General features: G+C 42.1%; 1 protein-coding gene across 3 annotated transcripts in view; it reads right to left on the reverse strand.

Annotated features, from left to right (window-relative positions):
- Positions 1–26,570, reverse strand: part of LOC127651457 (F-box/WD repeat-containing protein 7-like) — a 173,246-nt gene that overhangs the window by 61,218 nt on the left and 85,458 nt on the right. Inside the window, exon 1 of one of the 3 annotated variants that reach the window (XM_052137290.1) lies at positions 22,190–22,553. The exons of the other annotated variants lie outside the window; for them this stretch is intronic. Coding sequence (XP_051993250.1) covers positions 22,190–22,414 — 225 coding nt within the window. The 5' untranslated portion in view covers positions 22,415–22,553. Of the gene's footprint in view, positions 1–22,189; positions 22,554–26,570 lie in introns of those variants that run through there. 3 annotated transcript variants of the gene reach the window in all.

Below are 26,570 nucleotides of genomic sequence, written 5' to 3' on the forward strand. Positions count from 1 at the left end.
ATGACTTAAATATTGACTTGTTTCCCACAAACACCTATCGTATCTCTTCTGAAGACATGGATTAAACCACTGGATTACTTTTATGCTGCCTTTATGAGCTTTTTGGGCCTTCAAATCTTGGTCACTGTTCACTTGCATTGTGAGGACCAACAAAGCAAAACATCTTTGCTTGTGTTCAGCAGAAGAAAGTAATACACATCTGGGATGGCATGAGGGTGAACTCTCCCTTTAATGCGCGAGTTGTTACATTGCTTGGCAACCACCAACAGCATGCCAATAGAATAATGAATTATATTACTTGGCGGTTCTGAATAGTTTATTCAAATAATTAATTGTAATAATTTAACGCTTTAATTCATTGGTGCCTGATAGTGCTGTGTTTCCAGCATTTTACCCAAGCAAAAAGCAACTCTGTGCATTATAGTGATTTCAACAATCATTTTACCAAGGCTTACATCATGCCTAAAAACAGACCCCTTTGACTGCTGTAACACACAACCTATTGTTCTCAGAACCAACAGCACAAACACCTTTCAAGTTCTGTGCGCTCTGATATCAGCTCAGAAGCTTCTATGAAAAAGGTGATCGCAGCTGTACAGCAGGAGCTAACCAGACCTCGCAGGCGATGTGTTGATAGCACGAACGAGGAAGGATCTTTTGATGAACAGAAAATGATTCCAACTTGCTCCATGAAGAGACGTTATTTATTTGTTTTGACTTGTTACACGTAGACGTTTTCTTCCTTTTGGTCTCTGCTTTCAGAAGGTCGGTGCTCGTGTGGAATTCTCTGCTAGAGTGTGGAAAACGTCTCGGGAGAGGAGTGTTTGAAGTCCACCTGTTTCTGATTGACATTCCTGTGAAGGGGAAGGCCGGATAACGGTCCGACTCCCTATTATCCAAGAAATGGCAACAGCTTGGCTAGCTGTCTCTTAGTGCAGGAAATGCGGCAATTAACTGAATAAATGGTGGCTGCCAAGTATGCAGATGTGGTTGCACTTCTGATGGAAAATTTTGGGAAGGCGTTTTGTTTGTTGGCAATACTAATAAAACGTAATAATCCAAATAAGCAAGTTGCTTTATGTGTCAGTGGAAGCCAGAGTAAAACATTTCTCAAACACATGGTGTCAGCTATATTTGGGACATGGATCAGGAAAACAACAAACAGCCTGTCTGCTCTTAAAGACGCCGGATTTGAAACACAGAATGTCCTTGGTTGGCTTGTCACAGAGTTTGAAGAAATTCATCCTCACAAACAAACTACTTCACAAACGAATAATGGAGGGTTTGAAGTCAAGGGAACAGGAGTGTGGCAGGGTGGAGGGCGGGGCCGGGTCGTGATCCTGCGCGCCCGGTCCCGTATTAGGCTAATTATCTGTCCCTGAGGTTTAAAGGCCGACAGCAGAGGGCTGTCGCGAGAGAGAGATGGATTAGCGGACATGTCCGCCATGTGTGTTTGTTTATGTGTACTGTTAAGTTTTTCATTAAAATATTATTTATGTTGAAAAGCGGTTCTCGCCTCCTCCTTGCCCCATCCTTGAGCTGTTTTACACTGGTGCGAAAGCCGGGAGGGAGGAGGGATCACGCCGCAGTAGAGTTCTCGCCACTACCGTCCACTCTAGCAGAGCAGCGGCCATCTGCCGGGGGCGAGGAGCCCAGCCGCCTGGCGAGGGCGATGGCCGCCCGACCGCTGAGGAGGAGGGCTCCTAGCCGACCGCCTGGGCGAGAGAACCGCTGCCAGGGGCGGAGGAGTCGCCTACCGGCCGCTGAAGCCGGCGGGGTTGGAGACCGCCGACCCTGGCGAGGAGGGGCTCACTGCCGACCGCCTGGGCGGGAGAACAGCTGCCAGGGGCGGGGAGACCCTTCTAGTCCCGGGAGCGGCGGGTGTTCCGTCCGCCAGGGGCTGGAGGACTGCAGCGGATCCGCCGGGCGGCGGCTGTCGATCCGACAAAGGGTGGAGGAGTGGCGAGGAACAAGCTGCGCGTGTCGGAGAACTGGCGAGTAAGAGTTTTTTTTTTTCTCATCTCTCTCTCTCCTCTCTCTCTCTCACTGTCGCTCTGCGTTGGCCTTTACCTCTCTTAAAATTTATAGTTTTGGGGGGTACTACACTCTTACAGGAAGTACCCCCATTTTAATTAGTTCTGTTTCCCTCCCTTGTCCCTCCCTCGTCCAGGTAGATGGGGATGACCTGCCGGCAGACAGCTGGAGGCGCCCTTCCCCAGGGAAGAGGGGGATGTCACGTCAGGCGGGGGCTCCCCAGCCTGAGAGAGCGAGGGAGGAATGTGGCAGGAGTGGAGGCGGGGCGGGTGCGTGATCCTCTGGCGCCCGGTCCGTATTAGGCTAATTATCTGTCCCTGAGGTTTAAAGGCCGACAGCAGAGGGCTGTCTTGAGAGAGAGAGATCGATTAGCGGACATGTCCGCCATGTGTGTTGTTTATGTGTACTGTTAAGTTTTTCATTAAAATATTATTTATGTTGAAAAGCGGTTCTCGCCTCCTCCTTGCCCCATCCTTGAGCTGTTTTACAAGGAGATGCACTATGACAAGCCTTTCAGATGTGAAGTGCCACCTGACCTGACATAACCTGATTTTTCTAAATACTTATCCATATTGGTTATATAGTGTTTATTTATGTCATAACTAACAAGTTATTAGATGAGAATATCTCATGAACGGTCATAATGGCACTCCAACAGAATTTCTGCCATGATGTCACAAATGGTAAATGGTCTGCACTTATATAGCGCCTTTTTAACCTTAGCGGTTATCAAAGCACTTTACACTGCGTCCAATTTACCCATTCACACACACACACACACTCATACACCAATGGCGGCAGAGCTGCATGCAAGGTGCTAGTCTGCCATTGGGAGCAACTTGGGGTTCAGTGTCTTGCCCAAGGACACTTCGGCATGTGGAGTCGTGTGGGCCGGGAATCGAACCGCCAACCCTGCGATTACCGATCCGCTCTACCGCCTGAGCGTCTCCAAACTGGGTTTCATGTAGGCTGGTAGCAGTGGCGTGTCCAGATTTATTTGATTAGGGTGGCCCATGTGGGGCACAGACTCATTCAAGGTTGGCACGAAGCTTTACTTAAAGGCCTAATGCTAATAATAATAATAATAATAATAATAATAATAATATACATTTTGAGGGATTATAATAGTTAAAAAGTTATTATTGATTGTTATTAATTGTCAAGCCCGCTTCATGGGTGCGATCCAGGGTCACGGTCTCACAGACGCAGGGCTGGACTGGTAATCTGGCATACCGGGCATTTTCCCGGTGGGCCGACGCACTTTGGGGCCGATCAGGGGTGGGCTGGCCATCTAGAGAACCAAGCGGGCCGTTGTGTCGGCCGCGATAAACTAAACTAAGCTGCCGCGTTGTGCAGAACGGACCACAAAAAGGCCTTGCGTATTGGACAGTGAACAACTCCCCATGCTCAACAAGTTTAGGGCCAGTTGCCATGTACAATCCCAGGACGATTTCTTGTCCCAGTCCAGCCCTGCACAGATGTGGCATGCGGTGCCATCTATAGCGCGCGTTCAAGCCATATTTAATTTCGGATGACTGAACTGAAGTGTTTGCCAAAATTTCACACTGCTCCGATTTAAACCAATGAGATTCTACCTGGATTTATTGAAGACACGCCCCTGCCTAGTAGGTTGCGACCCTTGATTGCGAGACTGAAGATAAACAGATAAAATGTCACTGCTATTAAACTATTTTGTCGTTCAGCTCATGACAAGACAAGGCTACAGTTAATCACTTTATACGTGGAAAAAAGAAAGGGGGTGGGAGGGCGGGGGTACACCACATTCTGCATCTAAGCTTAGCCTTGACAAAAAAAAAAAAAAAAAAAAAAGGTTTTCTGTGGCTGTTTCAGGCTGATAAAATTGAACGAGAGAGCATTAAAATGCTTTCCCATTCAATTTGGCTAGTTCTGATGTTAATTCATTAGGGTTAGTTTCTCTTTATGGGCTGCTAAGTTCGATTCTGGTTACAACTGTGGATTGACAAGCCCTGCTTCAAAGGCTCGTATTTGCATCACAGACCTCCATTTACGACAAAACGCTTCTCTAACAGGATGTAGCTGAAAATAACCTCGAAAAATGAACTAATACGAAGACATTCAGGCAGAAGGGGATTTAGCCACCATCTTGTAAACACAGAGTGCTTTTGATGAAGTGCCAGGCTCCTAAGGTTCCCTCATCTCAACCACCCCTCTGCTGGCAATGACTTGTGCCCCCATGACACGTGTTGGCCACTCAGCTTGCTTAGTCCGAACCACAGAATACGCCATGACAAAGGCCGCAGGGGGTTCTGAAATACAGTGCCCCCGCTGTGCTGTCACAAAGTGTGCTGCAGGGAAATTCAGTTATCTGATCGCTCCCTGGCCTTGGATCAGTGACTCACAGCCCAAGGTTAAAACAGCACTCCAGCCACCACCACAGAGCATGGCAGAACAATTATGCCAACAATGGTGCCCTTGTTCAAAGCCAAGAGCAGCCAAGAAGAAGCTCATGGTGCCCGAGCTAAAGTATGTTAACTTTATTCCTGAAGCACCTATAAATGCATTATCTGGACAACACGCATCTGAAATAACATTCAGTTTGGACTACAATAGTTATTTAAAATCATATAATTTCTATCAAACTAATAAGACTGAATGGGTGTGTACTGATGCAACTCTTTAAAAGTAACAGAACTACCATCACAACAACGAACAGCAATGAGCATGGCATGCAAGATTAACAAAGATAAAGAGTCTAGATGTCGAACCCAGTTCCACAAATATAACCCTCTGTTGTGGGGTGTGTGCTTGAAACATTTGGAAAAATTGTGCTTATTGTAAATATCAGTTGAGATAAACAGTCAAGGAAATGCCATGAATGTTTCCAATGCCCTTTCTGGAACCCTTTAGAGGTTGTAGTGGTGAGCTGCCCATCGAAACGGGCAAGGCACCAGCTATAAAAGCACACTGCCACCTGCTGTTCACCCAATGCTAGTGCACAAGATTAAAAAGTGACACCTCTGATAAACGCATAGTAGAGTTGCACATATGCTGTAGAAAATGCATGACAGGATCTCATTACCAGTAAGTTCTTATTCTTATTCATAAAGAGGAAGCCATGACTTTTTATAATGCAGAACTAATTAGAAAAGATTCTCCTTACCTATCATGGGCCGAATCAGCCATGGCATCAGAGGTAGAGGGGTGGACATAGGAAAGGAAAAAAAGAAAAGAAGTCATTAGCTTTTAACATCAAGTTCAGTCTTCAAGTACACGGGTCACATTTCCACTGATGCAATATCAGAGAGGGGGTGATGTAACCCATGCCAATGAGTTATGTTAAAGCGGGTTCTCCACCCCAAATTCTACTTCAAACTTTATGACAACTAGAATACAAGTACAGTTTATTAAATTATGGTCACAACACTAACATTTCAAATTGTATGATTCTCAATACCATGTATGATACCACACAAAAAAAAAACCTTAAAAACAAAAATACAGTAAACAAATGAAAATAAAACTATTACTACTAGAAAAAGAAGAGTTTTTGTCAATATTGTGGTTTTACTACCATAAATGATATAATGACAGGTCTATTAAGCTGCATATGCACTACAAGGTATAATATACTTCATATACCCAATTTTTGTCCCGCTTGTTCACGTTCACATCAGCCTGACAGTGTTAACCTTGGTAAAATGGGCATTCTGACCGCCTCCAGTCAGTCAGATATCAAAATGACACTCAATTGAGTCAGTGCCACCAATAGCATAGAAAGTCTTGTATTGTTACACTGTATTTTGGTTTCGACCTGGCACCGAACTACTGGTACTTTTGACATTCATACATGAAATATTATATACCAAATAAATCATTCATCATATGAAAAACACTGAGAAAAAACTAAACAGAGGTATTGGCCTAGAGAGATTTTGGCTAAATCGCTCGCTCCACTCAGACTGCCTTTAATAATCAATGGCACAGATGGAGCGAGGTTTCAATCAGCATGCCAAGTCTATTCAGCCCTTCCATCAGAATGACTAAGGACAGAGAGGAATGGAAATCAACAGACCAGAGCGAGATAAACAACAGGCTGGGAGGGGCGTAAACGTGTGTGAGTTTGTGAGAGCGAATATGGGCCACTTGAGCACGAAAACTCCAGAGATTCCATAATGAGTTTAATTGGCAAATTAAAACACAAGTTGTTTGATACAAGATCCATGTAAGAGATGGGAGCAAGGGAAAGCTTGGGAGGTGCAAAAATCTGCTTAAACACTTTAATATTCCTTGTTAAACGCTGGTAGTTTAAAAAAATATATATATGTAAACCATGAACACAAACATAACCGCTACGTTCACACAGCAGCAGAATACGTTTATCAATCCTGTTTGGAGCTCTAAATATCATGATTAAAAGGTAGACCAACACATTGGTTTTACCGATTAATTGGTTGCTTTTTGGAACTATCAGCTAAAATTAATGCAGTAAATGGTCTGCACTTATATAGCGCTTTTTTAACCTTAGCGGTATTCAAAGCGCTTAACACTGTGTCCCAATCATCCATTCAATGGCAGCAGAGCTGCTATGTAAGGTGCTAGTCTGCCATTGGGAGCAAGTTGAGGTTCAGTGTCTTGCTCAAGGACACTTCGGCATGTGGAGTCATACGGGTCGAGCCGCCAACCCTGCGATTAGTAGCCAACCCGCTCTACCACCTGAGCATAGCCGCCCATTTTTATATTTTAATTGCTCATATGAGGCCAGCGCTTGAGGATTCTACAGTATAACAACAGCAGAGGTGAAATTAAAACAATCAATGACACCTACTGTATGTGTATATATCAATGACACCTACTGTATATGTATGTGTATATATCAATGACACCTACTGTATGTACACACACACACACACACACACACACACACACACACACACACACACACAGTGTGCCCAATTATTAGGCAAGTGAGTATTCTGATCTTATCATTATTTCCATGCGCATTTTCCAATTCCAAACCATATAAACTGGAATGCTTGTTGGATTCAATCATTTTCAGGTGGTGTGTATTTGTGTAATGAGGGAGGGTGTGGCCAAAGTGACTAACACCTTATATCAAGGCGTACATAATTAATAGGCCACTTAATTACCTAAAAATGGGCCAAAAAAGAGATTTTGGAGCGGCTGTGGCTTAGTTAGTAGAGCAGGTTGGACGCCAATCACAGGGTTGGCGGTTCGATTCCCGGCCCACATGACTCCACATGCCGAAGTGTCCTTGGACAAGACACTGAACCCCAAGTTGCTCCCAATGGCAGACTAGCACCTTACATAGCAGCTCTGCCGTCATTGGTGTACGAGTGTGTGTGAATGGGTGATTGGGATACAGTGTAAAGCGCTTTGGTAACCTCTAAGGTTAAAAAAAGCGCTATATAAAGTGCAGACCATTTACTATTTATTAAGATAAATCTGTGTTATAATGATATCATGCACCTTCAAATCCATCTTCCATCTGAATCAGTGTTCTTTGAGGATAAAGGAGGTGGGAAGGGAGTAAAGTGGCCAAAAAGAGACGATCAGGAACCAGGGACTAGACTATAGACTAAACAAAGGATCAAAAGACCTTCTCAGACTGACCCAAGAGAGTCTCAACTCAACCTATCATCCAAATATTACATTTCAAGAATATGCAAATGTGACAAACTTTCTACATCGTGTTCATCTGCAAAGGCAACTGCAATTCAAATATTTCTGTCCAAGGACACAATGTTCTTGATTTGCATTGCATAATCACTTGAAAGAGCAGAACATCTTCAGAAGTTCTCATAAAATGTACAAACTATTCCCACAATTATTTCTTCCAGTATTTACGGGTCCCATGAGTTAAAGACCCTATGAAATTGCTTGACGGATGCAATTCTTTCTTTTGTCAATGTATTTCATATTGAGACTTGGGAGAGACATATCAAAGACCTTGTCCCTTTTCTTTCTTTGTTTTAAAAAAACAAAATAGCCAATAGGCTTTAGATAAATCACAGCCATAAACCATGATTCGCCAGAAGAGAAAGTACATTTTTTATCCATGAAATTTTAATTATATTAGCTTGTAGGGGTACACTTGCATATAGGCAGCTTAAAGGCTATCAGACATGGACTAAAAGCCACAAAACTCCAATTTCGATTTCAATGCATCTTTAATGTATGGTTACCACAGGTTAATTTAGGAAAGTGAAATAAAACAAAGGTCCTTAACGGCGATTGCTTCTCAATTTTCCATAAACGGTTCAAATCACACAATGCTATTACTGAGACGTAACTGCAACTGCTATACAACAGTATAGCAATATTGATCTTTTATGACCATGCTACTATAACCGGTCCAAGAGCGGTTTTCAAACCTCTGTTAGCCAGCATGGGAGGCAGGCATGCTAACGAGGAGGTTAAGGCTAGTTGCTAGTGCGCCTCTTGAGGCCAGGGGAGTGAGGTTTACACTGCACAGCTATCATGTTCCGGCCGTTACACTCACACCCCCCCCCCAAACCTCACTCCCATCTGGGTCACGGCACCACTGTAACCAGTCCTGCTCGACCTGCTCCGAGCGGGATTTGAACAGGGGTCGCTGGCATGAGAGGCGTGCATGCTAACGAGGAGGCTAAAGGTTACAGCCTCAAGCATCAAGTCTAAGTATACTACAAAACCCTTATAGAAAGCTTTAACTAGGGGGCCTGGATACCTCAGCGAGTATTGACGCTGACTACCACACCTGGAGTCATGAGTTCGAATCCAGGGCGTGCTGAGTGACTCCAGCCAGGTCTCCTAAGCAACCAAATTGGCCCGGTTGCTAGGGAGCGTAGTCACATGGGGTAATCTCCTCGTGGTGGTGATTAGTTGTTCTCGCTCTCAATGGGGCGTGTGGTGAGTTGTGTGTGGATCGTGGAGAGTAGCATGAGTCTCCACATGCTGTGAGTCTCTGCGGTGTCATGCACAACGAGTCACGTGATCAGATGCGCGGATTGACGTCTCGGAAGCGGAGTCAACTGAGACACTCCAAGTAGTGGGAATTGGGCATTCCAAATTGGAAGTACGCTTTAACTTTGAGCTGTATACAGTATGTATAGAGAGAGAGAGATTAAATAAAGGTAACACATCATCTCACTTATTGAGTGCACCAGGCTCTGGAAAATCTCTCCAGTCTTATTATCATAAACAAATGCATGGATCACTTGACACACTTGTTAGGTGGACTGGGCAGGCCTCGTTTCATAATGTCAAGTTAGCAGTAATAGGGTTCTGTTAATGTGCTGGATGAGCAGGTCATGAATATTTCATTCAATATACTGTAGTTACACAACTGCAACTATACTGCATTCAGCAACATATAAGATAATTAGACTTGCTTTAAAAGAATGTATCTTAAATATAAGTGTATTTTGCATACAAGTGTATTTTTTAACTTGGTTATACTTAAAATATAGTTATATTCAAGATTTATTCTCTAAAAGCAAGTCTAAATATCTTACATGCGGCTTCTCAGGTGAATGCATCTTATATTTTTAAATATTTGTATTTTTAATATTATATTCAACATTCTCAGATAACAATTTTGTTCTTTGCAGTATAGCTGCTAAAGTAAAAGTATGTTGTTTTAAAGGAGTTTTTAGGGGGGGGTGGGTTTCTTCACTTTTCTTCCCAATTTTGGCATGCCCAATTCCCAATGCACTCCAAGACCTCATGGTGGCGTAGTGACTCGCCTAAATCCGGGTGGCGGAGGACAAATCTCAGTTGAGACCGTCAATCTGCGCATCTTATCACGTGGCTTGAGTGCGTTACCGTGGAGACCTAGCGCATGTGGAAGCTAAACTCTTCTCAGCGGCATCCACGCACAACTCACAGAGAACCACATTATAGTGACCACGAGAAAGTTACCCCATGTGACTCTACCCTCCCTAGCCAATTTGGTTGCTTAGGAAGTCTGACTGGAGTCACTCAGCACACTTTGGATTCGAACTTGCTACTCCAGGTGTGATAGTCAGCGTCTTTACTTGCTGAGCTACCCCCCCCCATTTTAAAGGAGTTTTGGATATTTATATTGGAAAACAAGCCAAAACAGAAACCAATCAAAAACATATTTTGTTACAGTGTATAATGGGGTGAAATCTACACCTCTCTCATCTTTCTTCACAATAAGGTATGCACAGTGACACATATATTATGATTCAATAAGTCACGAGCAATCACGTTATAATCTAGCTGCAGCAAGTGTGCGTTCTCAAGGGACGAGTGTCCCACGCCAGAGTGCATCGGCCGGGTATACTTTGGACTTAAGGCTAAACTGACTAATCTGATGCACAAGAGAAACAATCAAGCATTTTTTGTCAAATGGAAAAGAATAACACCAAGTCCTAAACACAATCTAAACCAAGATGAACTAGAAGCCAAAAAAGTAAACATTTGAAATATGGGTTTTCATAGATATGAATGTATCTCCTCCTGGCATACAATTCAACACCTCTTCTCTAAACAAGAGCTTTACATGTGACAGCTTCCAGACACAAATGACCTGTGCCAAAACAAAGGCTGGAAGTGCAGCTTAGGTTCATTACAATAGTATCATTCCTCTCATCATTCTTCCATGCGTTTTAAGACAAAAACTCCTGATTCTAAAATCTGACACGCAGCGCTACTCTCCCCATCGCACACTTCAGTCCATGTAAACGCACTGTAACAGCTGACAACACACAGGCTTTTTGGTAAACAGTTCAGAATGGCAAAGGGGTGGAGTTATCGGAATTACCACCTAAAAAACAAATGGGTGTAAGTAGGATGCAGAGTTGTATGCTGCTTGGGTCAGTACCATGAAAAAACTACAGATGTAAATAAACACTATTGACGGAAAATAATCGGTTGTGTGATCGGCTTGAAACCAAGTGATTACTTTGCAATGCTCTTGTGAGCCTGATGGCCATGCTAGGACCCTATTAATAACCAGGCACATCACTGGGTTACATTCGTGCGAGATGGTACACAAGTTAAAGTCAACTCAGTGAGATCTTACAACAGGTATCAAATTAATTCCATGATCGGAATCAAATAGCACAAGGCCAAAGACGACATATAACCTTACATCTGAAACAAAATCAACTGGGAACCACTTTGAGAATCATGACACATTATAATGATACCACACTGAACTGAGTCATTACGTACTTATAACCTGTAAACCTTCAACTCTCAGGTACGGGTGGGGGTGCATGTTTTCGGATGAGCACGCTTTTATGCAGTCTTTATAAATAGGCGTGGAGAATGCCTGCGCTCCATCACCCACATGATATGCAGTCCTGATCAATCTGGGAATCTGAGTCAGGTTTCTTCATAACATGGCTGCTGAAACTCGCTTTATGCAATGTAGCTGTCAGATTAGCAAGTAAACCAGAGTTTAAACACAACCATAGTTTTCAACAGGAAATTCAAATGGAAATTGAGCATTACAGCAGCAGCTACAAGGCCAAGAGGTTAAATGTGCAAATAGCACTGTGATGTGTCTGCATTCATTATGGTCATCGGAGACAGAAGAAATCCCACACACGCACACCTCTTGAATATTGTGTAGAAAATTAAATGGTGCCATGATGTTCCCAAACCTCAGCTACAAGGCTAGAAAAGGTCCACTCCATTGTGCTGAGAGGATATGCATGCATAAATCAGGTTGGAGCACCTCTTATATGTCTAGTGTCTGTGTATATAGTGTGTAAAAACAGGGTTTCGTGGGACGGGGTGAATGCACTGTTTATCAATTGAACAATGCAGAGTCCAAATGGACATTTCAACAGAACCTTCAGGAATCTGAAACTGCACGAGAAAATCATAAATAAAAGGAAGACACGCACTTCCTCAAGGCCCAGGTATACTTCATTTTTGCGTGTTCTGGACGACCTCGCGCCTGTTTTACCGCGTTGCCTTTGTGAGCATGCTCTTCTGAAAGCGAGCGGATAAGAATGCGTTTCACACATGCCACTACATCTTCTTTGTGTTACTCTTTTAGCAGAGTCAATGGCTGGCGCATGTTACGACAATGCGCACAGACGATGACCGCGATCCATGGGTTAAGAAATTTACTTTAAATGGTCTGCACTTATATAGCGCTTTTTTAACCTTAGCGGTTTTCAAAGCTGTGACTCATTCGCCCATTCTCACACACAATCACACAACAATGACGTCAGAGCTGCCATGTAAGGCGCTAGACTGCCATTGGGAGCAACCTGGGGTTCAGTGTCTTGCCCAAGGACACTTCGGCATGTGGAGTCATGTAGGCCAGGAATCAAACCACCAACCCTGCGATTAGCGGCCGACCCGCTCTACCACCTGAACCACTTATAGAGCATATAGAGCAGCAAGGATGGACTTGAACTTAATTTACATGGAATCCACATTGAACATGGACAGAATTATGGAACAGGCACAGAAGACCTGATCAGAGTTCACAGTTTGAAAGGATATCCTTCATGAACTTCGGAGCTTGATTCACATGTTAAGTTGTCAGTAAAACGTATGCCATCACCTCTGATCCAGTGTCTGCTGTAAAGATCTACAAGTGACAGGCTAAGACATTCCCATCTCGCTCCCTCTGCTTTTTCACTCCAGAGAGCTGGCCAGAGAAATGTCAGTCTCGCTCTCTCGCTCTCTCGCTCTCTCTCTCTCTCTCAGACTCAACTCAAAAGTGCAATCTAGGCAGGACCACACAAGCAGTGGTACAAAGTTTTATGCCCAGATTAAACGATCCATGTAGACAGCTGCATCAGTTACACCACGACTATCTGACTGCTGCTGAACCCAGCCACTGAAGAGACAAGGTGTCATGGGTAGGGAGGGGTGATGGAAGGGAGTGGCAGGTGAGAAATGTTCCCAAAGAATTGTGTGTGAAGACCAGACACGGTGCTTCGCCAGGTTCTGGGCTCAGCTCCCAGTCCGCTAGAGCGCGTACGTCAAAAAGACCCAAAAGTCCCATTCAGACAATTCCGATAAAACAATCAAGCCACATTCAGTTGAACAGAGCAGGACAACTGCACATGACAGTGATCAATCCTGCTTTATTGAGACTTTCTTTAACAAACTGAACAATGAGGATTGCGGCAAGGCTTTAGTCAAGGCAACTTCTGTTCCTTGGTTACAGGCTTCAATAAATAAAAAGCACCTTTTGGCATTACAGGGCAATTAGGACAATTAATAGAGTTAGTTTTATAGGTTGGCCTCCTGGAGACCATCACAACACTCAGCCAAAACATAACTTTTCTGGACAGTACAGGTTCAGTCATGTCAGGTAGGTGGGGCCACGAATGGATGCAGGCCTTACCGTGCGTTCAGACCAGAGGCGGCGAGAGCGTCAACATTTGCTCTGGCTGCCTTGCCAACAACGCTATGGAAGATTCGTGGACGCTCTGACGTAGTTGAAATAGGCGGCAACGTTCGTTCAGAATGCTTTGTTTTGTGAACTATATTTAAAGGGGCCCCAAAACATCCAGACCTGTCGACCGGTATATTTTGGCAACATATCACAAGTAGCGTATATCCTCATGAACTCTTATAATATCCACTTCATCAACTCACCTGGCACACCAACAATTTGAGACACCTTTGTCCAAGCATCGTTTTTTGTATTTTATTTTATATACCTGTAAGCAAACAGGGACAGATCATATTTTACGGGGAACCCCACCACAGCAACGTTTACACTGTTGTGTTCTCTAGACTTCGCTAAGAGCGGCGCACTTCTATACTGCTATAGGTTGCTGCCGAACCGCGTCAAAGCTCATTACCATAATGTTGCCCGCACTTGAACTGTCCTCTGACGCCCACAACACCCAAGACGCGCCGTGCCGCTTCTCGCCACCGAGAGACCAAAGAAAATGAATGATTTCGTTGATTTGACATGCTCGATGCCTGTGGTCTGATCGCGCCATTAGAGCGCAACGGTGACCACCCACGTTTTCATGGGTCCTGGATCTGGAAGTATTTTTTCAATGGGGTTTCATAAAATAAAACTCCAAGAATGAACCAAACTAACCAGCTCCGAGGTTAATCAAAACATTTCAAACAATTATTTGAAACAAAGTAGCATTTGAAAAATCAGACAAAAAGGTCAAAAAGGTTCAACACTGTGTACTTACGATCTTTATCATGAGGGAATGAACTACAATCCAATGAAGTATTGTGAACAACGTAATCAAATTAAAAACATTGGAAAAATAGCAAAGTACTGATTTAAAGTTTTTGATTATAGGTAAACATATAGATTTTATTGCAAAATATTCAGATATATACACATATAGAAGTAGTTTGAGAGTGTAGGGATACCAACTCGATTACGTCTTCGCAGTGGGCCATGAAAGTGGACAGTCGCATTTGGGAAACACACCATTTTGGTAAAATGAAGTTGAAATAAATCAAACTGATTGCTTCAACAGAAGCCTGTACCATTGATTAACAACCTTGGAGTTCACTGTAGATCTGTCTTTAAAGGTTTACAAGTTATCATTAAAACTCAATTCATCCATCGAGAAAATGTACTGAATTGGAATTCCCTGATATGCTTAAATAATTATATTATAAATATCAGATAACTGCGGCTTGATCTGATTGCAACCGGCCCAATTATCACATCTCAATGCCATTTCTGTTAAACATCAACTATCGTAATAACCAGAGTATCAGCAACAATGTGCTGACAAGATGGACTTTGCAACAACATTCTTTAATGCCATGATCCCGGACATTAAAACCTGTGAGTGCTTTAAACCTAACAGTCCCATCTTCAGTTACTCCCCCTGGCTATGGGCAGATGCTGAGAGCCTGTGACACATTCCTGGGTCAGGAGAAAGCCTCTCACCCACACTGCCAGCTCTGCAAGAAATGTCAGCACCTCTTGGCAGCCTTGCAGCAGGTGGGAGGTCTTCAAACACATGGTAGATGTTGCTGTCCGAGTTCAGTAGGGGTTTTTTTTCGAGCTGATGGAGCTTAGAGTGCAGAGGAAGACTCAAAATCAGCATCAAAGGGCAACCCGAGAAAAAATGTCAGCACTTCATGGTGGCTTTATTGAAGGGTGGGCGAACTGCTATCAAGTGCCAGTTGGGCTTGCATTGACCACACTGGGTACACGCCACTTACCTTCAGCTTGACAAGCGGTTAGAAACAGTTTTTCAGCTTGTCTGTGCTGTCATGGTCTGGCCTTCCCATATGGATAATACTGCAAGACTGTTTGCCTGATACTCTGTTTATCTGTACTAGGCTGGAATGGGCTTGCTCAGAATAGCTTTGGGCAGATGCCTTCACTCAGCGTTATTTGGAGCTCAAGGGCAATGCAATCCCATCACCTCCCTCTCGTAGGAGCAGATGAGCTCTCCGAGCAAGAGGACGCATCAGCTGACCGAATACTCAAACAGCACCCATACCCAACAAGGTGAGGGAAGGACACCAGAGTACAACCATTTACTCTTTTGAGATATCGCCATGATAAAATGGTAAGAGTTTCACGAATCTGAAATCCACTGTGCACTTTTCATAACTGACCGTAAGATCAGAAATTATGGTTAGGATTTGGTTTTTCAGCAGGCAGATGGTTCACCTCAAGAGAGACTATCCTAATACAAAAGGTTTTTGAATTAGACAAGATCAAAATGGCCAATGTTTTCATCCTATATACTAAACATGTCTGGCCAAGTAGTCTGGGCAGCACTAGGCTACAGACTGCAGTCTGCCTTTTGATGCAACAGGAGTCATGATTAGACCCGTGAGAGTGTCACATTGCCCCCAAGCATACACATACGTGAAGATACGCATCATCCTGTCTCCATTTGAAATAACGCCCCTGTGGTGAACGAACCACAGCGCACAAACTCTGCAAACAAGTCTGGGTTCACTGGCAACATTCAAAGACAGAGCTTAAAAAAGCCCAGTAACGTACAGCATGTAACATTTAACACACTGTGATTTGTTTGTGTGCGCTGCAGGGCTCTTATGTGAGATTGTTTGCACATGTCTCACGTTAAAAACCAACAGAAAGGCTTCAAGCACTCACGCACTTAAGAACATATAGGAGACTCTTTGACTTTGAAGAGATTGATTGCCGAGTATTGCCAATGGAATGAAGCAATGCATGAAAAAAAGTTTTCTTTTAACAGTTAATTTGTGTTATTTCTGTGTTTTATTTATTGTTTACATTGTAATGGTTAACGTTCTTTACCCAACAGCTGTCATATTAGATCATAAAGCTAGGGTTGGGGTTAGGGTAACCTAAACCGTTTCAGGGATTTGGCTACCTGTTAATTAGTTTCAGCAATGTCCTTCTGGCTGTTTTACTATGGAGGACAAAACATGCAAAAATAATAAATAAATACATAAATGAATAAATGTAATAAGAAAATAAATGAAGGAATACATGTCTTGATAAAACAAATATAATTCGTTTTTAATGAAAGTTATTCCTGAAATTATTTTGGTATGACCTTTTTTTCCCTTCATTATTTTCTCTTTTTATTTTATTCTTTAAAAAAATATATATATACATTTATTTGAATATTTATTTATTCCCACATGTATTTATTTCTATATTTAAATATTCCCACATTTACTTATTTTTGTATTTATTCTTACATTTCTGTCTCTTGTATGATAATGATGTGGGCGGGTCCTCATTGGCTTATTGTAGATTGAAGCGTGTGCTCGATTACTCTTGACTTGTTTTGATGTGACGTTAGGTCATAGCCATATCGTGTAAACTAAAGCTATTTGTGGGGCTAATAACATAAGAGCTTCAGTCAATCCAAGATTTATTGGTTATACTACAACCACAAAATAAATGGGGAGCTGTTTCTTCAACAAAACCACAAAATGAGCAAGTTTCATAAATTATATTATTTAACCTTGTCCTTCTCTTTTTTTTCTGTGTATATAACTTCATATTTTGATGTCTGCAAATCCATAATATTGTTTTTTGTTATGATTGTTAATTGTAAAAGATACAACCAAGCTTCATTTCCCTGATCGCTTATGTATAATCTGCAATAAAAAAAATCTATTTCTGACGCTTCACATATATCTAGAGAGTTGCGCGACATGCGAATTAAGTCAATAATATGCATCAAACTGACGATGTTTCATTTAGAGTAGAGGTATTGATGTTTTAGGTGAGCTCTATGCTGGTATGAATGTTGAAGCACATCCTGGATTGTTAAACTCTCTGCAAAATGTTTCCCTGCATATTCAAAATCGGTGCGAGTCAAGGGGTGCTAAGGTGGGACGTCCATCTGCTTCCGATAAGTACTATTAGCTCAATGATTCACTGGAGCTCCGCAAGGACCGCCTCCCTCATTTACATGTTGCACACAGAAAAGTCCAAATAAATACATGTATAAATAAATAAATATATATGGGAATATATAAATATGGAAATACATATATGTGGTAATAAATAAATATAAAACATAAATGAACACATAAGTAAAAAAATATGCAAAATAAATGAATAAATAATTAAAAGCTATAAAGAATATAGAAATTTAGTAAAATAAAAGAAAGTTAAAAATAAATATAGAAAATAATAAAGGAATAAAGTCATACAATAATAAATTCAGGAATAAATGTAATTAAAAACTAATTATATTTGTTTTAATCAACACATTTATTCCTTTATTTATTATTACATTTATTCATTATACAGGTTTGGGCCTCCATATTTTACAACATGCATTTCTCTTCACTGTATTACAGTCAGTACAGCTAAAAACAACTGGCCTCACAACTATACACTATGGACAATACACCTGGAAAAATGGAGCTCACATGTGCCCCTACATACACCTAACAACACTTACCGCTTAGGCCACTGGAGGCAGTGTTTCGAGCTACAATGTTCTTAGCTAGGATGCACAATTGGTGGCTGTGTCTCAGGTGGTAGAGCGGGTCGGACACTAATCGCAGGGTTGGTGGCTCGATTCCCGGCCCACACGACTCCACATGCCGAAGTGTCCTTGGGCAAGACACTGAACCCCAAGTTGCTCCCAATGGCAGGTTAGCACCTTACATGCAGCTCTGCTGCCATTGGTGTGTGATGTGTGTGCGAATGGGTGAATGAGACGCAGTGTAAAGCGCTTTGCTAACCTCTATGTTATATATCTAAATTAGCCAGTTTAGTCAGTAAGTCAGTTTTGTTTATGAGCTTTCAATTCATTCAAGTCCCATTTTTTCCACGCCGCCACTAAGAATTTCCAGAAATTGGATAGGAAAAGTAAAGGAAGCTTGCACAGTGAGACTTGCAGGCCAAAGGCAAGGTCTCAAATAGCAAATGGCCCTTGATGGGGACCATGGCGGTGGCATAGCTGTGATGGGCAGGACCAGATCAACTTACCCGAATGGCAAAGCAGATCGGAATAGAAAAGCAATATGCACCCAAGTACACTAGCATGAAAACTCATTCATTTCCTGTTGGTCTTCTCACAAAAACAGCTGGGTGCTATAGCAAGCCTGGGAAAAATGGAAGCTTTTGCCTCCTTGGCATGTCTTCGTGGAAACCAAACTCAGTTGCCAAGCTATTACTAGGGACTCCCTAGTAATAGCTTGTAGGGACTTTAAGACTGAACGAAATTGAAAGACTAGAAGTTAAGCTTTATAAAGAAAGCACTTGAGCCTTTAGTAAAAGTAACTGACTTCAGACAAAGACTCAAGAAACATATGGAGATGAACATAAGAGCCTTGTTATCCTGAACTGTTTTTGCCATTTTCTTTTCAAAGTCATAAAAGCTGCTGCTCATTCAAACTCGGTGGCAGCAGAACTTGCTGAGCAAGCTTTTGAGATCTTATATTGGTCCACGGGGACCCCGAGAAATTCAAGCTATTCCATTCACTGGAGCCAGCTGGTGGATCTCAAGTCACTTCTGCAAGGTGTTGTCCAAACCAGCTGCTCAATTGGTGAGGAACGGGACGTCTGTTTTTTGTGATGTCGACGTTTAGAGATCTATTTTTGCTCGTTTGTCTTCCTCCGCTGCAGTCTCAGTGGAGGCCTGATTTTACAAGAAAAAATAAAAGTGAAGGGACGACGATAACTTGAACTTTAAGACAAGCCTCATGAGGAAAGTTAGCTGTATACCATCGAGTTAATCTTCCGGAAAGAACTGCTAATTAGAAATATAGACCATTTTATTTGGCTTTTCCCCTGCGCTATCATTCGGCTGGCTCATCCTCAATCTCTTAAGAACATGGGGTAGCGGGAGAAAATATTGCTGGCTTTCCTTGTTTCCCAATATGAGGTTTCTGCAATGAATCACATTCGCAACATATTCAGATATCGCTCTCCGGTAGCCTCTCGAATGAATCGACCACCATGGGTAATTGATATCCATTAGCTTAATCATTGCATCAGTGGGAAGAAGTCTTTGACTTGAATTATTTGCACTGCCATATGGGAATTTAGGATAGACGGCACACAAACCAATTTTACAGTATGTCATCATCTTGGGCTTATAAACATCCTATTAATCAGATTCAAGGGATGCATGCATATTTTATTAAAGGGGTCATGACATGGGTTTTTTTTATTGTATTATTATGTTCCCTTAGGTGCAATTATAGTATTAATATATATATTTAAGAAAAACTTTTAAAATCTAGTGATTTATGACCTTTTCCCACCCTGTTTCTCATCCTCTGATTCAAACAGCCTGTTTTGGGGGCGCTTCCATTTAAGACTTCAGTGTTAACGCTCACTGTTATGATTGGCTAACGCCAGTGCCTATGTATCAATTATTGACGCTTCCAGCCAGAACAACATGCAAGTAAACTAAGTAAAAACACTGTGATTATTCATAATGAATGAAATTGCGCTTTAAAAAGTAGTTTAAAGTTTAAAATAGATTACTTACAGTTTGTGCCGTCGTTGTTCCCAGAATAGTCGGCACGGACTTATCTTTTGAGTCAACAGTTTTCTGGCAAAGCCAGCATCATATTGAGATTTGTTCTCAAAACAGTCATCCTTAAAATGTACAGAACAAACGCTTAAGTTAACACTGCCGTGACTGGGACGCCCGCAAAAAATAAACTGCATCCATTTTTCCCTGACGCCTGGATCTTTCGGCAGCTTATTCAGAGGTTTTGTTTGACCACAGCCAGGAACAGCACATCTGTGTGGCATCGTAATTTTCCTGTGCACAAGTAGTCTCTGTCAGAGCTCGCTGTCCATCGACTGAACACTTGTGAGGCGACGGCGATACTGAAATGAGCTGTAGTTGTCTTGGCGCTTAAAGCGTAGTTATCTTGTGCTGGAGGCGGTCATATGCAAACGCTGGTACGCCACTTCTAACCGCCACGCCACTTCTAACCATGAATCCAGAACGAGCTGTATTTTTGAGCTTGATTAAATAAATGATTCGCTTAGAATGGGGAGGACGCCTTAAAATATTAAACTTGCAGGATGTTTTAATGATACAAAGACCTCTTATATACCAAAAGATCAAGGCAAATTTGGTTTCTCATGTCATGACCCCTTTAACAAAAGGACAAAACAAGAAAGGAAATGGGAGCCTGTGTACACACCGGGCTACAACTGACAATGTCCTGCATCCTATGAGTGAACTACAAGTCAACTAGCACCTTGTATGCTTCAGTATTCACTAATACAACCCAGGGAAAACAGAATGGTTTTAGTTTTAGTGGAATTAGTTTGACTACATTTTTCATTTCAGTGCCTACGATGTGTAATATCAATAAAAATGGAGGGTACTTCTTGATATTGGTCATTTGATAGCGTTTATTGGCCCATTCCATTTTAAACACTTCCTTCACATCACTACCATTCCCAAAATTCTTAATGATTCACCACAAATGATACACTAAAATAAGTTTGCTTAATCTCTGTCAACATCTATGTTCATGCCGATACCTCAAAGCTAAATGCATGTCAATTCTTTAACACATTTATCCTACAACAGATGCATCTATATATGGAAATATCGAAAAAGTATGATTTAGTGACGAGGAAACCGTTATGGATATACTTTCAGCCAAATGACCTCCTTTTTCTAGCAAGCTAACTGGCTTTATTTAGCGAAATGGCTAGGACCGGAAGGTCACGAGCCGAACTGTCAGCCAGTTGTTGAGGTGCAACATTGCAATGAGTCCTTTATGAACATGGTAATCGTTTATGAGTCCTTCCGGACCGCTCCCCCTTTGACTATGCAGCACACACACATCACTGTAGTCTGGGATTGGTGGGACGTCCCAAAGACCAGAGAGAGCAGCTGCTTTTCCAACCAATCAATACATTTTCTCAGATTCTGGGCAGGGTTAAAAATAGGAACTCCCCAGCAAGCCTTTTTAAGGTCACCGAATGGGATCTTTGTGGCGGCCAAAGGAGAAGTCGTGACAAACATCCGTCGCGAACGTATACGGACGCCATTTTCTTTTGAACAAACAGTGTAACGGTGATTCCTGTTCAAGCTGAATGAGTACAAACGTATTTATATACAAATCCCATCATATAAAGCATCAATCCCAATATGATATTCTTACCATGCCACGTGGTATTTTGACTTGACTTGCTGAAACATATATACAAGGTCAGAGGAACGAAGACTAAAATGCCAGCAATGCAGCACAGTACGACAACCTCATAGACTGGTGCAGCTATATTGAGTCTCCAGACAACGCTAAACAATTACTGCTATTGTTTGTTTAAGAACGACAGGGAGGCTGAAGGTTGAACAATGGCTCACAAGCACAGCAACACATTTTAAGCAACACCAGAGTGTATTGGTTCTTTTCCAAAATCTAAAACGTATTATTACGGTTCAATAATACACAGTTGTGAAATCTTAGATATTTATAAAATGTAAGGTAAACTGATATGCATTTATTTGTCTTTTTTTGCTATTTAAAGCTACAGGCTTGCCCATTGTGTTCACCAAACAGGAGCCACTTTGGAATTGCACCTTTTTGACAACTGTTTATCTACGAATGCAAGCCAACACACTCAAGGCGCTGTCTTCCAACAAATATATGAATAGATTTTCAAGCATGTAGTAAACTGAACTATAAATCCCCCTCAGACCCCCTTCAAAAAGTCTGCGATACTGTTATTACAACAAGCATTATGTTGGGCATAGCATTGCAGTGACTCCTGGGACTAGTGACTCACCCGTCTACGACAGAAGGGCAGACTTTGAGCTATTATGTTGATGCTGAAGATCTTGAGGATTTTTTGGGGAGGCAGGGGCTCCTTAGCCACCTCCTTCGGGTCAGCCAGTTCCAGTGCCTTGCTCTCCGGAGGAGCCTGGGGTGCCTTCTCTTTGGCCGAGGACTTGGGCATCTTTCTCCTCTGGCTGGATGATGAGAAACGGGGAATGGGGCAATGCCGCAGCATTGCCAACCTAGGGCTAGTAGGTCATATCCCGAAAGAGGCTCTCTGTGGGATTTGGTCAGTGGCTGAATCAATGAATTTCCCAAGAAGCCAACAAGAGGGTTTCAGAGTGTTGGACGAGACAGAATTTCGCACAGCTCTGATTGTACACACTAAGCTCGCTCCCCTGGATTGTGGCCCCTTTTAAAATATCAGAGGGTCTGATGTCATCAGTGAGTCTGTTGGGCCCAGCAGCAGCTGTCCTGTACTGGACTGCCCCCATCAAGGCAGAAACACATGCACAAGAATCTGCCCCCCAGCCCACCATGAAGAAATGTCGCCAAAGTCGATGAGTTTCACAGAGACAGACACAAACACCTTCACATCTTTACTTTTATAACAAAAGCAGTATTCACTAGTTCAGTATGATATCAAATGTATGAATTGAATTGTTCATCGTGTGCTTGAATAGGAAGGATGAGCAATAGGGATTGGTTTCCATGTAAGCTCTGGGTCAAACGTATTTGCATCTTTTATTAATGCATATGCTTCATAAAACATAGTTTGTTAAAGTTATATATATGTAACGTTTGTAAATAAAACAAAACATAGGCTAAATTTCACACACATCATACATGTTATTCTAAACATGCATTTTAATTTACGAGTAATCGAGTACTCATTTTAGGGTTAGAGTACTAGACTACAAAAATACTCAAATTTACATTTTTTTTTTTACTTTTAGATAAAAAAAAAAAACAATCAGCACAATCATGCCGGTTATCTTTAAAATTAACATTAGACACAAAATAAGCGGAAAATGATGCACAATGAACACAATAAATGCTCTGCTAGAACAAATGTCACATTTTTGACTGATCCCCATGTAAGAATACTCTTAAATTATTCACATTAGCTAGACATTTACCACACGCCTCTGAGACACTAAACTCATACTGAACTCATAACTACATAGAAATAATAGAAAATGTAAAAATATATCAAATATTTTATAACAGATGACATGACACACATTTTTAATGTGTTCTGCACCAAGATCGTCACCAAACGGATATGAAAAAAAAACATTAAATATTACAAATTTAAATATTGATTGTTTTCAGACAGGTATCCAGAACACCACCATCTCTCCCACTGGTTGACAAACAAATAATTCCTCCCAAAACACGAGCCGCAGGTTATGCAAATGTTGCTGTGTCAGGCTGGTCAGTTTGCGGTTTACACTTTTAGGGGATATCAACCTAAAAATGTATTACTTAAAGGGGAGCTATTATGCAAATTGTACATAAATGTGAGTCGGCAGTGTGTGTACACAATCACCCTACAATGTTAGAAGTCTTTCTTATATTTCTATTCATCAAAAACAGTGTGTCAACATCAACGGTTTTCGTTTCTGCTCTAAAGTGATGTCACGTTAGAATAGGCCACGCCCACGACTGGTGATGGACTCCGCCCTATTATCATAGCTCCTCCCCTGAGTGATCTACACACAGTCCTGGAGCATAAGAGAGTCTTCATGTACTCCCGCGTCAGAGCCACTGAAGACGCTGTGGACAGGTAATCTGGCATACCGGGCATTTTCCCGGTGGGCCGACGCATTTTGGGGCCGATCAGGGGCGGACTGGCCATCGGGAGACCCGAGTGGGCCGGTGGGGCGGCCGTGAAATGGGCTGCGATAAGCTAAAATGAGCCGACGCATTATGCAGAATGGACCACAAAACAGCGCCACTGCAGAAAAGGACAGCGAACACCCACTCGCTAAACTTTTGGGCCAGTTGCTATGTAAAATCCCGAACCGATTTCTCTTCCCAGTCCAGTCCTGCCTGAACTCACGCTGTCAGTCATATTGGTTCTGATTTGTTGTTGCTGTAGTAACCAAACCACGAGATGTAAAGGCACAGCCCTCTTCCGGAAAGGGGGCGGGGAGCAGCAGCTCATTTGCATTTAAAGAGACACAGACAAAATCAGCGTGTTTTTGATTCCACCCAAAAAGAGGCGTTTATAACAAGGTGTAATAAATGATCCGCGGGGTATTATGAGCTGAAACTTCACAGACACATTCTGTGGACACCTGAGACTTATATTACATCTTGTATAAAGGGGCATAATAGGTCTCCTTTAAGAGCTGCCTCAGCATATTAAGATGGGATCTATTTAAAAACAAAAAAAAAATACATGCTTTAAAGCTCTTATTTAGAGCGTACATGTCTTTGTCCAAATTAGCCTTCGGCGGACTGATAGCAGTCACGCTCCACACAGCATCCGACAGTGACTTCTAACATTTAAAAAGCTTTTAAACGAATCACAGAAAAAACAAAAACCACTTTCTATGATCTCAAAACGAATTCTACAGGCCCAAGCACGGTTTATTTAAATGAATGAGGCACTCCAAGGTTCATTAGAGAAAAGAATAATTAGGATTTGGTTTCAGAGGGTAAATTAGAGTCAGTATAACATTGTACGATAATAATACATGTTTATATTTGCATTTTGGAGCCTTCGAGCGTTTCTGCTCCAGTGCCTCAATGACAATATTCTCTCTAGTAAAAATTCTAATTTGTGGAATATAAAGGGGTCTTATGACACTGAGATACAGGGCTTACTTGATTAATTGACCAGAGACGGGCGATCTCATTTTTAGCCCTGCCCTGGAAACCCAAAAGCTGGTGTCCTCTCACTTTATGAAGACCCACATAAGCCTGTCCCTTCATCTCATGGCGTACAACTATGTGCCATATGTGTACCGCTGAGCCTTGGCCCGTTAGCATGACTGGCACAAGGTAATTACTGGGAATGCCAGAAATGCGAGGGATTTAACCCTGGCTCCTGCAGAATGTCAGGCACAGCCTTCTGTTAGGAGAAATCCTTTATTCTGCATGCCCGTCGCTTTTTAAATATAGCCTCTCTGGAACTGATGGGGGAAGAATCTGTCTGGAAAGGAGGTTCATTTGAGAGATCAAAAACAAATCAAGCAGCAACTTTTGATTGCATCTTTTCCACAACTATCCCGAGCGTAAATGCAAACAAACATTCACACTCGGAAAACCATGAAAATTAAAAAAAGAGAAATTTAAACTGAGCCCTCAATCCTAAATCTTAGATTAGACATTCACTTTCACACAGAGTGACTTTTCCAGACAATGAATGGCATTTTTCCGTTTGGAAGTCATGTGTGAACACGGGAAACACTGGCAAATCACCTCTGGGAATTCCGCAGAATGAGAAGGTAACGTTACAGCAAAAGAACAAAGCCATAAGATTAACAGTTTGAGCACGTACGAGGTCACGCTGACATCAGAATTCTGCTTTGGGCTGATCACAAAGTTCTAACGGAGAAGACGGAAATTACTCGTGCTGTTTAACGACTTTGACACTGGAGTCCAAAAATGTTGTCAGTCTAACTAAAGCGCTTCTCTTCATCATCTGCTTCGTGAACGAGGTATTACACTGCACCAAAAGTCAGATTAGCATATCAGCTTGACCGTGGAAATGTCATTACTGACTAATGACATCAGAGACCCCATTTACACCTGGTATTAAGATTCATTTCAGATCATCGGACCACAAGCGGTTAATGTAATCCACAGGTGTGGTTTTGTGATCGGATTACAAAAACCATATACAGAGGTAGTCAAAAATGCATGTGACCACATTGCATTTGAGGTCTAAATGCTTCTGTCCTGAAGCACCACCCCTCACCTGTCAATCAACCACTGCGCTAAAACAATAGTCTAAACTGCCTGTTTCGAGAGCCTATAAAGCAAATTACCATCCGAACAGAAAAATTGAAAAAGTGTATAAATATACATGTCAGATATCAACATGCATGGACACATCTGATTAGCACAAACATCTGACGCCGCTTCAATTCAGGTACTCCGTTAAAATAACCGAGAAATGTCGAACACAAGTGATCACAAGAGATGCATTTAAGTGACCAGGTTTTAAACAGCGATGCGTCACACCTGACCACATGTGATCGGATCACCCAAGATGCATCTTAATACCAGGATTTAATGGGGTGAATGGCAGAACAATGGATAAGAGATGGAACACGATGCATGTTTGAATAGCAGATATGGTACATTTGCCAGAAGGGGCAATCTGGCAATTTAACTGCAATTTAACAGGTTTCATGTGTGAGTATGGCTACACAGTC

This window comes from Xyrauchen texanus, chromosome 11 (genome assembly GCF_025860055.1).
Source record: "Xyrauchen texanus isolate HMW12.3.18 chromosome 11, RBS_HiC_50CHRs, whole genome shotgun sequence".
NCBI lineage: Eukaryota > Metazoa > Chordata > Actinopteri > Cypriniformes > Catostomidae > Xyrauchen > Xyrauchen texanus.